At 40.9% G+C, this 17,324-nt stretch overlaps 1 protein-coding gene across 7 annotated transcripts in view; it reads right to left on the bottom strand.

Moving 5' to 3' along the window:
- Positions 1-1,117: 1,117 nt before the first annotated feature.
- EEFSEC (eukaryotic elongation factor, selenocysteine-tRNA specific) overlaps positions 1,118-17,324 on the bottom strand; it is a 166,556-nt gene continuing 150,349 nt past the window's right edge. For 6 of the 7 annotated variants that reach the window (XM_048073341.2, XM_048073346.2, XM_048073315.2 and 3 more), the window contains exon 8: positions 1,118-4,584. In XM_048073341.2, coding sequence (XP_047929298.2) covers positions 4,400-4,584 — 185 coding nt within the window. In that variant the 3' untranslated portion in view covers positions 1,118-4,399. The remainder of the gene's footprint in view (positions 4,585-17,324) is intronic. The other variant, XM_048073359.2, reaches the window with a different exon arrangement.

Raw genomic sequence — 17,324 nt, 5'->3', positions numbered from 1 at the left:
TTTATATATTCAGTTAGTGAGTTTGTTAAAAACTCATATGTTTGTAAATAAAGAGCTTTTCAGCTCACTGTGAATATTAAAATAAAAGGAAAACACACAGTTTTTAAAACTGCTAATAACTATCATTCCTCTGCTGCCTTTCATCCTTCATTTCACAAGATCCCAGGGCTCTTTACAAATGTAAATATACAGCCTGCTCTCCCAGCAGTGAAATGCAGACAGTCCTGGGATGAAACATGGCTGCTCTAGGACATGACTGCATCACTCCAACTTCCATCTCATCATGCTGGGCTCTCACTTGTGCTCTGCCACCCTGTGGCTGTTCGACTGCACAGCTCAAGCACATCAAATGCCTACTGCCCACAGAGAGATGCCTTACACACTCCAAGAACTCTGCCAGAGCAGCTAGCTCACTTTTGTGTAGTGAAGTACTTGCAATGAATTAATACAAGTGGCAGAAAGCAAGGAAAAGAGCTACTTTCAGCTGAAGGTCACCAACAAACACACCAGGAGAGGACACTTCTGCTTCAGGATTTGGTCCACAGCCCAGAGTTAATGGCTCTACCCCAGCCATTAAACGTCCTGCAGCTCTTCATAGAAACTCTTCTTTCAAAGGTGGGTTGCAAGTTTCATCTGAAGTCTTCATTATCAGTGCCAGCACATACCCCGTTTTTAGGTGGGGAGATTTAGCTTTGATTCCAAGCAAAGGATGCCACCTACTGAATCCTTGCTACCATGATTGCATGACTTGACCCTCGCAGCTCAAGACCTCTGGCAGGATCGCAAGCCAGACTGCAGTACCAAAATAAGCTCCAAGGAAAAGCAGAAAACAGGCTTGGAAAAACAAAGCTTTTCTCACTGCTACTCGCCCCACTAACCCAAAGATGTATTACTCACTGAACATCTGCACAACCATAATAATTTCTAATTTTGCAACACTGACAACCTTAGTAGTATTAAAAAAACTCCTTACATCTTTATTCCATTTTGGATTCATTATAACACAGCCTGACGATATCTGCTAGTACATTACATTCTGCAACATTTAACCCCTGTTCCCAGTCGCTGTTCTTAACTTCACGGCTTAATGACACAGAGTCAGTAGATCACAATATGACCCTGTTAATATTTTTTTAATGCCATTTTTACAAATTACAGCATAATGCACTGATTACAAGGATGAAAGGAAAGTCTCCACGTCTGTCTGGAAACCAAATAAAAGAATGTTTGAACATCTGTTCATCCTACAAATGTCTTTAAAAGCTTTGATTTTCCCATAATCATTTTGTTCCACCATTTCACCCTTTTTCGAGTGTGTATCCAACAGCCTCAGGACAGCAGCCAGAGATCTGCAGTAATAGCACATTATAATCAAAGTTCTTGGGCACACTTAAGTTCTCCTTTTGGAATTAAAATTGGGGGAAAAAAACAAAACAAAACAAAACAGCCTTCGACAGATACCTCTCCAGCTGTCTGTCTTACACAAATCTCTGGTAGGGGAGCAAAATGAAAGGATGGGGCTTTGCAACAGGGGCTTTACACAGAGGACAACAAAGCACTGGGGCAGAAAATGGTGGCAGGTGAAGGCACTCACAAGAGATACGGCACGTGTGCCTCCGCACAGCCTGCTGCTCCTGCGTCAGCAGTAACTGCCCACAAGACCTCTGCCCCAAGCCCAAGTGCCTGAACAGTTACTCACCCCACACAGGAGCAGGATAAGCTGCAGGATAAGAGCCTTCCTTGCCAGGCTGGGCTCCCAACGCCTGCTGGGGCAGCCCTGACAGCACCCACATTTACATCTCCTTCTCCAGAGGCAGGAGCAAAGCCACAACACAGACAAGCAGAAAGCAAAGGTGGGAAATGGGAGCACTGGGGAGGAAGCTAGGCCTTGGACTGGGGGGATGGAAGAACAATGGTGAGTTCATGTTCTAGGCTAAAGAAGATACAGAAAATGGGGGGAAAGATTAAAAAGGGTGTTACAGGAGACTGGATGAGAAAGGGATGGAGGTACAATTCTGGAAGCTGTTGTTGCTCCCTCCCTTGGAGTACCCCAGGCAAACAGAGGGACCCTCCACACCAGATGACTTTTCAGCCAAGCACAGGCCTGCAGAGCAGTTAGAGTTCAGCACTAAAGAGTTTCCAAATGGATTAAGTTCCATAACAACTGAGTCACTGAGGCTGCTACAAGCAGGCAGCAGTGGAGAGGAAAAATATTAATCAGATAATGTTTTGTAAAAATAGCTACCACTATTTACATTTATAGGACATAGCGACTCCTCTCCAGAACTATTCAAAAATGCCTTATAAATGAGAAAGACCAAGACCTGCAAGTGCAAGGCTCGCAACTGTGGAGCAGCCAACAACATCCTACAGCATGATACCCTTCAGCATCAGGGCCCTTTTCCTTCCAAAACTCTAAGCAGAGTTGGCAGAATTTGGTCACCCATTTAAAATTTGGCAAGGACATTAGAGCCATAGAGATAAAAAATGTAAGATCCTTAATAATTCACTTTTGATTTTGCATTTAATGAGAGATTTTTTTATACCAGTAATTCTTAGACTAACCTGGTGTGGTAATAATGGCATTCCTTCTATGTCATCTGTTTCTCTAGCTTCCATCACTGCAGTATCTTAAGCAGAGGTAACAGTGCAGGATAAAAAACTGGATTTGATAAAGGCTTAAAAGAAAGATAACATAATATTCTTTCCGAAGACTGCCTTTAGGGGTGTATGGGAAGAGAAGAGAAATAGGGAAGGAGAAGTGACAGAGGTGTGAAATGCATCTTTTTTCATTATAGAAGGATACATTTTCCAGCAAGGCTGGCAGCACAAGTCACATTAAGCCACAGCTGAAGTTGCCTGCCTAATTCCTCTGGGATCACACTGAAAGCATGCCCCATAATCTTATGGGATGTGTTAAAGCTTTGCTGGGACTCACTCAGCAGAAACTGTTTGGGATTATTCCACACAGCACTAATTCTGCTCTGATTTAAAGGGACACCATCAACCTAGTTTAGACACAAGACGCCCTGTCTCAAGACTGTCCAGCTGTAAACATCTTCTCAATAGCTGATATTTTTGCCATTCGTGCCCACTTTGGTTACCTGGAAATTAAAAGGAAACAAAAAAATGGGAAAAAACAGGATTATGTTAGCACGATGGATTCACACCTATTGATGGGCATTTGAATAACACTTTGATAAATGAGTATAGTGATCTATTGCACTTACTTCTATGCGCAACTAACACACTTAAGTTATTTCCCATGGCTGGCTCCACCGAATGTGTCGCAGGCTGCAATTTAACATCAGTAAGTAGAAGTAAATATTTTATTCAAAAGGCAGGAACTAACACTTTTCATGTTATCAAACCTGATTTCTCTTCAAGACTGCAGCTTCCATACCTGCGGAATTAGTGTTAGCTTTTATGTTACGGTGTTCTATGCTTTGTAAATAACAAAAAAGGGATACTGCCAATGCCCTCCTTTTTATGAGCCTAGAACATGAAATTAAGAGGAAGAACTAAAGCAGCCATGAAATCCCCATTAAACAACTAATGGTTTCTAAAGCATCTTGGAGATATTCATTTTACAAGGCTTATGCTGCAATCTTCTATCATTATTTTAATGAAATAAAGCCTCTATTTCCAGAGGCAACTTTTTCTTTCAAACGCAAAAGGCATTTCGGTTACAAAAAAAAAAAAGAAAACAATTCTGGAATAGGATTCAACACAGAACCAGCAGGAAATTCAGAAAAGCTATATTAAATGTTACCAAAGATAGGTTCTTAAACTTTGGAACAGCAAATAGAACAATTAAGACTCTCAGTTACACGCATCATTATGTTTAATATGAAAAACATTTCTAGATAGAAATCATTTATAACAAAGATCCATACCACCTCTCAGATAGCATCTTACATAGTCACAGCTGAAGGAATGTGAAATATTCATTGTAGGTTTCACCTATTATATTGTGTGCTTTTTGTCCCACACTTTGCTTGGGAAATAAACCTAAACAAATCAGCTTCACTTTGTAGATCACGTGAAATTCACATCTTGACTGCATTTAAATCAATATTGGTGGCAAACTTAAATTACATGAAACAATTCTCCAGAAGAACACCACTATCAGAACGCACACCCAAATGCACCCATTCAGCACGTGACATTCTCCAAGAGGCCGTAAAGATTCACACTGCAAAGATGACAAGGTAAGCACATTCTAACAGAATAAAACCAGACTGCAGAGATTTCAGAAGGTGGCACATAGTCAGCAGGAGCTTCCAGGCTCAGGCTGCAACAAAGGAACAGGTCTAATGCATTCAGGCAAGAAACACATTCCACCTGAATTCATTCAGAGTCTGGTCTTTCCAGTGTGATCAGAGGCCTCTTTGCTTTCTCAGGATTGAATCATTTTCTTCTGCGTGTCAAAGACGTATCTTTTAAAGAGAAGAGTGATGGTAACAGGTTGGGCTGAATCATTCTTGCTGCTTTCATCCTCTTTGTTTGCATCTCCCTTCCCTGCCTTAGATTTTTTCTTGGAGGCAGCAGTGAGAAGCATCTTGGTTTCTGGCTTCAGCCCATCTGTAAAAACCAAGAACATGCATGACAAAACGGCTCAACATCACATTTCAGTGTGTCTGGAAAAAATGAATAGGCAACTTTACTTCTGAAACCAACCAAAGGAAATAAGAAAGTACATCAGGTACATTAGGAAAGTTACATTTCTGTATCACTTCTGGACTACGGTAAATTACATGAAAAGACAGACAAGCCTTCAGACATAGTTCACAACAGCAAAACCCCAAATCCAGTGCAGTTTCCTACATGATCATTCCCAGACCCATTCTACTGCACACCCTGCAACAGACTTCCCTAAGCTCTATCTTTCTACAGCTTTTAAAGTATTTAAATGCAGACAAAAATTTAAACAAGCCAGGCCAACTTGCCTGGTCTAGGTCTTTTACTCAGCAGACCTTTCCTATTATTTACACACATTTCCCAGTTTCCTCGCATCAGTGAGAGTATTTATAAAAACATAGGTCATGAATGAAAAATAACAAGTGCTAAAATACTGAAATTGTATAGAGCCCTATACAAAGAGAAGGTTCTTGAATGTCTTTAGTCTATCTCCTAGGCTTGCCATAAACACACTGCTTAGTTTTAGCAAATGATACAGCCCTTTTTTAATTTGGGGCTAAAACACAACTAAAGGTTACAACTCACTTCTTAAGGTAACCAGAATTAACCTACGTATGACTCTGGGGATCTAAACCAACCTGAATTTTTTCTCCAGATATTTGTGTCCAGACATAAAAATTAGCCCTTTTCTTCCTAAATGGATACGACTCACTTAAACTTTCCTATTTTATTTTGACTTGACACATTGGTGACATTTTAGAGAAGAAATGCAAGATAGCAAAGTCCAAAGAAATACGATAAAACAGGAAAGATGCAGCTCCTAAAAGACCACTCCTGAAGAATTGCTTTCTTAAAGCAGAAGAGAGAAAACTCCTTGGAAGCTTATTCAGCACCACCTGAATACACTGAAACGTGGTTCTCAGGCACTTGGCCAAATTCAGTTCAGGTATTTTTAACCTGCGGTGTCACATAACCTTATCTCAAACACTTAATCAGCTTCTCCCCCCTCATATTGAAATTCAGCTGTGGATTCTCATATCACAGCCTGACAAAAAGATTGAGATGCTTATGATTTACTGGAGACAGGAGGTCTACAAGCGCAGGTGATTTGCTCTGTTCCAGACACATCCAGAGAGCACTTTCAGCTGATTGCACAGGGACGTGGCACCAGAGCCCACTTGCTTGTCCCGCTGTGTCAAGTAGCAAATTGTTCCAAGCCCCACACGAAGGGAAGGCAGGAACCAGGGAAGTGTTGAAGCAAGACTTGGGAACTGCCCATCTGCCATTGCATAACCAGAGGTTCTGAAGCAGCCCTCGTGCCTTGCCCTGCAGCACAGCAGCGCGGGGACTTTCACAGGCAGAGGGGTCTTGCTTCTTCCAAGACATGCAAGAGCACGAGAGGAAAACAACACAACTTACATAACAAAACAAACTACATCTCACACTAAGGTTGCAGAAGTCCAGCCTAAGGCAGAATCAAATTCACAGAGTTCTGCAGATCTCGTGTTTCGCAGTCACGGCAGCAGCAGATTTCTCTTTTCAGATCGAATACAAGAAAGCAATGATTATTTCATTGTGGAAATAATTGAGAGCGTTTTTCCTCGATGGCTGAGAAGTCTGATAATCACTATCTTTGCACATGTAAGGTTCAATTAATCAGACTAGATGATAAGGTGTGGCCTGACCACATACTTATTATATGGTTTTATTATATGGTATAGTCATGTTTGATGCAGCTATTCCTTTTTTTTTTTAATTGGACACTTTCATACAAATCCCATTAATATCATTAGTGTTACAATCACTCCATCTTCATTATGCAAAATAATTTACCATTACATGAAAAGCAACTTATTTCCTATTTGGAAAGCTCCAAGATCATCCTGGGTGCTGCTAGAAAAAACAGCGACACACAAAAGTGAGGAAACCAAAATAAAAACAGCAAAAAAGAGTGACCTCATGCAGCCCTGCTCTCTACCTTTGCAGGATTTATTTCCTATTGTATGCTTTCTACTGTTTTGACCAACCTAATTGTAAGTGTCCCTGAACAGTGTTTCCTCCACTTTCCTGGGAAGACCATTTACTTCTCTGGACAAAGAAACATTTTATTTTGCTCTCTACTTGGTTTCCCTTTCTCGGTCTTATCACTATTGCTACGTTGCTGTTACTGGCACATTGCTGTTTAAGAAAGATGTTTAACTCCAAATCCTCTCAGAAAGACACACTTTAAATTAATTAAAGCAAACAAATCCTAAAACACTTCTATTTACGTTAGCAGGCTTCGCGAGACTAATTTCAAAAAATGCTAATTGACGGAAAGGAGGGAGGAAGGGAGGAGGTGTGACATTAAAACTGCAGCCAGTTTTCCCTTGCAGGTCTCTGGAGCTCGGCAGGCGGCTGCTGCCGTGCGATCCTCCCGTGCAGGCTGTAGGGCTGCCGGGCACTGATGCCTCCGCACCAGGGCTGCGTCGGTATGGGGGCGAAGTCCTAGCCACAAGGATGAAATCACCTCTGACAAAACTGAGCTTCAAAAGCTTCCAGTAAAGCCAAGGAGCACTCGGACTGCCCAATGTGAACATTACACCCCAACACTCAGTATATCCTCTTAGGTGTCTAAACAAAGAGCCCCGTGCTTGAAAAATGTCTTTTTCAAGAAAAATAGCATATACTGCACATGTACAGAGGAAAACACTTAAAACCAAGCAAATCTCACCTTCTCCAACCTATCAGTTCCACTTCCAAACACGGGAAGTAAAAATGCCTCACCTGCAGCTGTTAACACCTATTTGGATTCAAATAAGGCATCCCTGGTAAGAAGTTTACAGAAATGGAAGAATGTGATGGCTCCTACACGTGAAATTATGGGCTGAGAGCCAAAGGCAGCCCAGGTATTATTAAATTCACAAGGTATCTAAATTACCTAATCAGATCCCACGGCCCTCATTCTGCAAACAGATTAGGTGGCTGGCATCATACCCTAACAAATGGCATTTTCTGTTTTTCTGCTCTGGTGCCAGGAGGTCTAAGGGCTGAAGAGGTTCTGCGATACGGAGCGGCACAAAGGACCAGGCAGGGAGAGACAGGCGGGAGGCATAATCGGGGTTTCATCTACCTCCGCGGATTTCTCGCGTTACACACAATGCATGCTTTGCATTTTACAAAACCAAGGAAATGAAGGGAAATATATCTGTCACCAAAGAAGACATCAGACCTTTAATAGCTGAAATGACGGATATTTTTAGATGGAGGTCTAGTTTAACTTACTTACATTAAGGGTCTAATCTCTCCTGAACAATAGCTATGTTAGCTTGAATACATAGTGAGAAATCTGTTCCATTAATTAAGTGCTGCCTGTACTACTCGGATTTGTAGCAAATGTTAATAGATTTTTTTTCTTCCTCTGTTGGACAATTACTTTATTTTTCCAAGTTGCTAATGGATTAAATTGAAAAGGTCCGTGTGTTAAAAAAGACTTTAGCTTCAAAGTTCTCAGAAATGCCTTGCATACAACAGTGAGAAATACCTATATATTAATATTATTAATGGGCAGTCCTCAGAGGCATAGAAGAGATCTGAAAGCTTAGCAAATTCATTCCCACCCATCATAACCACGTCTGTAATAAGAAGCACCCAGGTCTTGTGTAAAATATACTTGTATATACTAACCTGTATTAGATATGGAAATCTAGTAGTAAAACAGTTCAATCTACTTCATTCTTCTAGTTTCAATTACTACTACTAATTACCAAATAAGAATATCGGCTCTTATTCTTGGTCTCATCACAGTCTCAAGGATTAATCCAAACTGAGCCATTAACAAATGCAAAAATAAAACCTACCAATTTGCAAACTCAAATGAAAAGCAATACATCATCAGGAAAAAACATTTTCCAAGTCTAAGAACAGTTTCATATGCACAAAATACAAGATAAGTACAACATTTCATACAGTTTTTACAAATAAATCAAGCTTCTTAATGATTTGCAGTATCTCAGATTTGAAAGCATTGTGTCCAGCAGTTTTACAATTACTCATAAAAGAAGTTCAGTTCAGTTTGCATGGAAACATTCACGTTCCAGCAACTTAGTATGGAAATGGCACATTGTGGAGTTCTCATGTCTAAATACAGGAAAACAATTTTTATTTTACTTTTTTTTTTCCCCCTTTTCTCTTAAATGAAGATAAGAGAATCTATGCAAGTTTTAAGGTTTCTCTAATACTACATGTTCTTCTTATGATTAAGTTTATCAGAGGTCCCTGTAGCAAGGACTCAGCAGAGCCTGGTGTTACACGTTCCCCAGCTGACCGCCGAGGTCTCCACGTCCGGCCCAGGGGATCGGCTCCATACCAGACTGCTGGCAAGTGGCAGCCAGCACACAAATCACAACACGCACATACAGCACATAAATGTCCGTAACCAGCAGGGTTTGCTTGTGTTTTGTTTTTACGACTACTACGTCAGCTGGAAAGAGGAAGAAAGCCAGTGCAGTATCTTTTCTTCTAATTCCTTTTTCTAATCCAACTGCAGGATGACAGACTATTGCTATGCTTTCCCCCCACCTACATACAGGTAGCAGCTGAAATAAAAATGTAAGTTTAATATTACTTTACATTTTACATTATCTCCCTACTTCACATCCTTCTTCAGTAAATGTTGTCATTCCTTATTAGTGTCATCTTTGTTGGCTTTTCTTTTGCTGCTTCTACTCCTTGAAAGGATTGCCAAGGGTGGCCTCTGCTATTTCTCCTAAAATCCAGCTCCTTCTTCCCTGACTCCCAATTCCACTTGCTATTCTGCATTTCAGCAGTTGACTCTTTCCTTTTCCAACTTCAATTTTCAGATTTCCCATCTCCAAATTATTTCCTGCTTCCCCAGATCATCTTCTCTTAAATACTGAAGAATAGTCCTGTCTCCTTTGAAGATAATTAAACATTTAAATGGAAGATTTTAAAGACTGAATGCTAGACACATTGCAGATGAGAAGCCAGATAACAAAATATCTCATTGTAGCCCAGCCAGAGATGGGAGTAATTTTTAAGCAACTGATAAACACGTCAGTGAAAACAGGTGTAATAATATAGGTCCCGGGCACGCTCTCCAGCACAGCCAAGGAGAATCATTTATTTTGCTGAACTTCAACAGCTTCCTTTCTCATATGCACACACGTAGAAAAAAATGCTAAGCATGCTAGCTAGCACTGATGAATATGAAGGTACTAGCTAGCATAGATCATTACAGATTTTCCTTATGGCATTTAGAATTGTAACGGTATGAAAATTAAATTACAAGATTTCAAGTTTCTTGGTTCATGAGAACTTGACTTCCAGAACAAAATTACAAATCCATCCTATCAGCAGCAACAGAAAAAAGCCAGTAAATGTACTTCAGCAAGCGCCAGCAGTTTGCTGAGAAAGTGTTGGCCCAGAGAAGGCTCACAACTCTGGTCACACTTTTAGGAAAAAAGATTGAGGCTACACCAGTAGCAGTCAGTGGAACAGAAAATACTCCTTTTTGCATTCACAGTTCAGAGATTCCTAGACTATTCTTGACCTGCTGATACTGTTTCCAAACCTGCCATTCCATCCAGGAATTTGTGAACAGAGATTCAATGGGAAAATGAACTGTTCTCCCTTCTCTAAATGTTCTATTTACTTCCTTTGACTACTGCAGATAAAAGACTCAACAACCTGCAATTTCTTGTTACCTGTCAACATCTAAATGTTAAAAATTGATGGAACATCAGAGAACAAGTTAACATAGCACATTTGATGTCAGAAGTAATTTTTATCCTAGGTAAATGTAACCTTTTAGTATGACAGACATTTTTCTTTTTTCCTGAGGCAAGGAAAGAAAAGAGCAAAACTTAAAAGAGGCAAAGGTTTGAGGATAATCCTTACTCACAATGGATTATTCGTAACAGCTGTTTTTCACAATTTCAGGATTTCCTTAAATTGAACCCTGAGAGCCTGAACCCTCATTACACAGTTAAGGAGTGTGTGCCTGCATCAACTCTCCTGCTAACAGAGTACAAAACCCAGCTGACCTGAAAACCAGAAGTGACTAGAGGCCCACATGGAGACATCCACCCCAGTCCGATGCAGGGAGGCTGTGTCAGAGGGGGAAGACTGCACTCTAATAAAGCTTACTGCAATGACTGGCACTTGCTGGTACTGCAGGACTTCAGAATCCTGTAGTTCAGCATAACACAAGAAAGAACAGAAAACGTAAAATCCTGTTGCCTGAATTTTTTATATTATGCTATTGGGTAGCAATTCTGCTTCTCTGCTAAAGATATATCCAGAATTTTAACTTTTGATTTTATTGCAACTGAGGTGGTCATTTCTCTCCTCCAACATCCAGCAAAGAAAACTTGAGCTGATCAGCAAAAGGCTCTCTTTCTAAAGCCTTCCAAGAACAACAGTCCTGTATTACTCTGCCCATAAATTCTGTATTGAGAACATCAGATATTCCACATCACAACTAGTAGACTGGATGGCTGGTCAGGTATAGACTGCTGGCCCTGTCTAACTTGCTGTCCCATCTGCCTGTCATTAATATATCATGCATCAGAAAAAAAAAGAGATGAAAATTGGGTCTTGAGCTAGAGTCTGGGATCAGTTAGAAATACCCTACCCGACATCAGGGTCAACACCCACCAGCCTTTCTAGCCAAAAGACTTCAGCGCAGTGCTCCTACTGGAGCAGACCTACTCTACTCCTAGGCATTCATCACCACGATAACAAGCCTAATGTAATTACCTAGACAATTTCAATGTAATAGTTGACCAGAGATTCACTCAAGAAACAAGCGATACTCCTGCTGCTGCCACTCCGAGGAGCTCAGGATTTGATCTTCAATTACTTTCACAGATCAGGCAATGAACTTTACTTATGTAAATCCCTTCACAATTCTCCACTAATTCTATTTTGAATTCGCACCACCTTTTCCCACATCTCTTGTCAGCTCTCTTCAGAAATATTCTGTTGATTTTCAAACTCCAGAGTAGATTCATTTTTCTCTTTTGGCTGGTACAAGATCTGCCGTTATCACCTTGCCTGGCTCGTGAATATTAACAGAAGTACAGCATGAAGTTGGCCAGTGAGAGCAATCAGCCTCCATGGAGACCGGGAAGTGGACTCCTTCCTTCCAAATGAGAATTACACTAATGCCTCAGCATGGCACTTGGGATCTACTCAAAATATCCATAATTCATTGTTTGATGACAAAGACCAGAAAAAAAAAAAGTCTAACAGCCACTTGGAGCAGACGTAGACTGCCGCATGCCCTGACCAAACGCTGCCGTGACAGCCAGCCTGCAGAGCTGCTCCTGCAGCTCCAGCTTGGTAGGCTCTGGTTGGAAATCCTTAACTACTAAAACATTTTCCCATAAACTGGGGAACAGCTGCCCCGCACCACATCACAGAGGGCCGCAGTTCAGTGGTGAACTGAACTGAGTCTTGTGTATCAATTTGTTAAGTTTATACAGGCTTCCAGACTGAAAGGCATTATTACAAGAGGTGGTAATGCTGGAAATAACATGGATTTCATTATGAGCTCCCACTTAGCAGAGAAAGAGCTAATCTTCCTTGATGAGGAAGACAGAAGCCGTTTTAATTCAAGAGGCTGACCTAGGTGAAGTCGGGGCCAAAGCTGTATTTGGAAAGCTCTCACGTCAAGCTGGACACAACCCTTTCAAGCTCAGTGCCAACTCTACACAATGGCTTGAACTGCACTCTCCGGCAGCCCTTAAAGGCACATTTTGTATCTTGGCTTTTGCTGCAAGCAATCAAGAAAGAATGCAAGAAAACAAAACTGTTTCCCAAGCACTGTTTGCTGGTGCCATAATTAATATAATCAAACAATTCCACAAATTGCTTCCAATTGCTGGCGTCACTTTCATGTGCAGAGCCAGACTTTCAAAGAAGGGCCCTTCTTGTCCTACATCCTTACGCTGGTAACCCTTGCTTCACACAATAGTAAACAAGCCCTCACTAAATAGTGTAGGGTAATTTGTACTGTAATAGGTCCCCAAGGCACCATGGACACAATTTGAAATGCCATCTAATTTTTCTTTTTAATTAAAAAAGCAGTTACTATATTTAAACAACAACACAAAAAAGTTCAGAGGGGACGGTTTGGAGTTTCCCACAGCTCTCTGGGACTTTTCTCAAGGTCAGGAAGAGTTTTATAGGCTCAATTGGTACAGATTTTTTTCTTTAATTAGTCTGCCATACCCTCTGCATGAAGTCAGCGTCTTTATTTTCAGTCTGATATTTTTCATATTGCTAAGTGGAGCTCAGGCTCCAGTATCACCTGAAATCTATTAGCAGCTGAATGGTTATCAATACCATACGTCCCTATACATGCCTTGCCTGTCCCACCCTCTCCATAGTCCTAAACTTGCCATCTAGGTGGAGGGCACTCAGCATACCACATTGCATTGAGCGTGTGTCTTTAGTTTTATACTTTATTTCCAGCAAAATGCTCAGGATACGTTACCCGATTTCCAAGATATACATTACATAACCACATTTTAACCTGTTTTTTGTTATGATTAAAACCCAACACCGGATACAAATGGACCACTATCATCTGAAGCCATGTAGCAGGACAGCTTCTGCACCTGACCCTTCTCCACTGTCAGGTGCCACTGCTCTGTAACCACTTCATTAAGTAGCCTACACAAACCCCCACACACTTTACGTTATTTGCAGTTTCCACTATGGGTTTTCCAAAACATATCCTAACCCAGCATACCCATCAGCCCCAAATAGCAGCTCTGAAATGAAGTAACACTGAAATGAAGTGACACTTAAGGTCTTAATTTCTTGGCTAGTTGGCCATACTGCAATACACACCGGCTGAAAGTACCAAACCTGACTTTGTCTTAGAGGCCAATCTGTATCTCAGCTGCCGTTACGTTGTGTGCCACAACCATCTATTGGCTAAGCCCTTCTAGGACACCTCTCTTGAAGAAGTCTTTATACTTTGCACTCCCAGAACACAGCTCTGGCTTGTAGGCTTCACACAGTTTTGTTTCTGATGCCAAGCACTAACACAGGTTAGATCAGAGACTCCAGGGCACTGTGGTTACAAGGTCTTGGCTACGCAAATTACACTCATTCACAATACAATAAACCAACTCACAGAGCTACAAGACAGCAACTGAGGTAATCTTTGTCTTCTAATCCAACACCGTCCCATTAGTCTCAAGGAAAGGATTTTCAGAATAATTTTTGCACTGGCTATGTGTATGTTTTCAGAGCTTTAACAGCTGCAATTATGCCAGCTGAATTATTATACCAGCAATTATTCATAAACCGTTTTCTCTTGATGGTCACTCAAAGTGCCTGCAGTCACTGAGATCACACTCAAGTGCTATGCTTGATTCTCTCAGTACACCAGCAGGCAGAGCTCCCCCAGAAGGAAGGAATACAAAGACAGAGCTGGTTGTGCTAAGCCTGCTGATGATGTGCTTCAATGTTCTTCAAACACCACGAAGCAAAACAAATAACCTAGCCTTCTAAAGTGCATGGAAAATGCCCAGCACACAGCAGAAGCAATTGTGAAAAAAATGGAACTAATAAGGGCAACAAATTAATACAAATATACAAAACGTAGTTGGAAGCCTGGGAGCATAGACAATTGTAGCTCATTACAATTCAACAGTAGAAAAATTACAGGCAGATCAGCATGTAACATCCAAGACTATTCAGAACACTCAAAGAGAGAATAGTGTCTTAAAATCACAGTTATTTGGACCGGGAGGGGAGGATGGTTGCTTATTTTTAGAACTGATCATCATCTCTAGCAATGACAAACACTTGCTGCTCCGCAGGCTGCCTGGGGATCAGGACTCTGCTAAAGTGAAGCTGATCTTATGACAGATTCTCTTTTAAAAAAATCCACCCTCTCTTTTGCAGAATCACAGTCCTACAGGATTTCATTAGCACAATAAATATTGACAGCTAAATGGCTATACAGAGCCAAAACTTGACCTTCACTGCTTACTACTCAGCACAATGGATTTCTGTACTCACACACAACTCAGTGTTCCCTCGCAGGAGTCCTGGCAGGAGAACTCAGTATAAAATAGTATAAAACCATGACATAACACTTTTACATAGCCAGCTTGACAAAAGCCCCTCTTTCATCAGGCCCTCTAATCAGTTGCACTTGCAAGAGCCTGGATACATACAACCTCACCAGCACTGTTTGTTCTCATCACATGGCTTCTACTACTGGTCTGGGGAACCAGGCACATCTGTGTTACTGGACCTCTAACAAGTACTCTTCCAGGATGCAAGAGAAGGAAAGAAACATGCAGACATCAACGTAAGTCAAATCTTGGAGAGTCTAAGACAGCTGCTGTCCAAGGCACTTTCACAAATTTTACTATACTCACGGTCCTTGCTAATTAAATCCTCAAATCAAGAGGGAGAAAATCACCAAAATGTCCCAAAGAATTTAGCTATGTTATCTAGAAATAGTTCAAGGAACCACCGAGTAAAGGAACTTTCCTAATTCTGAGCCCCATAGAATATCAAGGCGGGACTAAATTTAACTTGGGCATGGGAGTTGTCAGGTCAGAGCCATGCAGCAGTGCACTGAAGATACTGATTTATTGTCAGTACCTCGCTCAGTACCTACAAAATAGTACATAAACAAAATGAACAATGCTTATGCTATGAAACAACTAAAAATGTTCTGATTTCAACAAAAGGGACTAAAATTTCTCCAGCCTAGTGAAAAGGCAGCAACAACAACAAACAGTACCAATGTACAATCTCTCCTACAGCAGCCTTTCAAAAATGCACACAATGCAGAAGAAGTTCAGGTTCGCAGATCTGCCACAGAATCAAAGGCAATTCGTTACAAAGCAGCTTCAAATCAAAGTGCTGGATCCACAGGCCTGCCTGTAATCCTCCCATCTTGCTTGCAACTCTTGATGTGGAGTAGGCACCATAGAAGCCAGTTAAGCTGGACCAACACCGCTGACTTATCCCAGGCATCTGCTGCTCAGCGCTGGTCCAGAGTTTAAGTTTGGCGATATTCATCTTCCCCTGGGCTGCCTTTATACAGAAATCCTGAACAATGGGACTTCAGAATAAAGAATAAAACATTTTTAAAAAAAATTAACTTCTGGGCAAGGGCCTTTAATGCGATTAGAAGGGGGAGGGGGATTGGATAGCAGCTTTTTCTTTTTTATGTTATGTATATTGTGTGTAAACAAATATGCAATTTGCTTTAAAAAGATAAGGTGATTAAATTTTTATCGGGCTTGTACTCTGTTGTCATCACAACAAAGAGAATTAGGAGGAGGAAAGAAAGGCCTTTTTATTTGAATTATGCTCTTACCAGAGGTTCTCTACAGCACAGCTGTAAAGCCACTCAATGTTCTCCAAACAGGCCCTTTGATTGCATTTTATTCAACTTGTTTGCATTTGGAGCAATCGAAAGGAAAAGAACGCTCCACATTTTGATGTCTTAATGTTCCTTAATACCTTCTTTAATTTATATTAAGCTTCTTAACTAGGGTGATGAATTCTTCAAAAACAATAAAGACCTAGTGCAGAAATCTTTCACACACCATGAAAATTGAAATTATAATGTATTCATGGCTTTTTTTTTTTGTTATGAAAAAACATCATTTAGAAGAAAGATTTAAAGTATAGAGAAAAATCCTGAAGTTGTACAAAAATTACTTGATCCACAGAAACAGATGAAAGTTCAAACTAATTACTACAAGGGAAATATAATGTTGTGGGAGGTGGAGCAGAAGAAACAGTATGAGAATCTTGGGTTACTATGAAGTTTTCAGTCTTTTAATAACCTATAAATTCCATCTCTATGACTTCCTACAAAAAAAGGACTCTGGAAATTTGCGTAATTTTATTTTACCAAGTCCAATTCAAATGTTTGCCAGTTTTTCTATTATTCACAGACTTCTCCCCTAAAATGGCTCTCCAGGTTCACAGCTCCACAGTGTATTTCCCTCCAACCTTCTTTCGCAGCCTGCCAAGACCAACAGCACACACCGAGATCGGTGAACGCAGTAACGGAGCGCTCCAACACCCCCAGCTGTAGCAGCTTCGCGGGGTGTGCGGTCCCTGGGTGAGGTTCCCATACTGAAATGCCATACACAGGTGGGATCTCAGTCAAATGGGAGGCAGGATGCATGAGAAAGGCAAGGGGCGTGTAATAAAAAGTACAGGAGAGGCCACCCAAGGGACATGACTGGATGGGTTTGTTTTTGCAGGCACTATGTTTTCCAGTTATTGTTACAGGATGCTCAGCCTGGTTAAACTTCAAACACAAAATATTTGGCCCATGGAATTAAATCTACTCTCAAATATTCCAATATTCTTAAAAATACCTTCTGCAGCAAATGAATGCAGCTTTCAGTGAAAGTCTACTACTGTATTAATCACCCTCAGCAGGGAACATCCAGACAAGCATATTCTTGCTTTCCATCCCGGTTTGTCTACTTTTTAATTTGATGATCTAATGGAACTTTAGTTCTTTAGTTCTTCACATACATGTGCACATACATATAGCCACAAATACCTCATTTTGCTCCCCGTTTTCTTCCACCAAGTCTGAAGGAGAAATGAGCCAGCAAACCCCAATGCAGTGCCTAGAGCTGCGCTAGAGGCTGGGGACATGGATATGGCATTGGAGA

Source organism: Anser cygnoides, chromosome 10 (genome assembly GCF_040182565.1).
Source record: "Anser cygnoides isolate HZ-2024a breed goose chromosome 10, Taihu_goose_T2T_genome, whole genome shotgun sequence".
Taxonomy (NCBI): Eukaryota; Metazoa; Chordata; class Aves; order Anseriformes; family Anatidae; genus Anser; species Anser cygnoides.
This window is presented reverse-complemented; position numbering and strand designations above follow the sequence as displayed.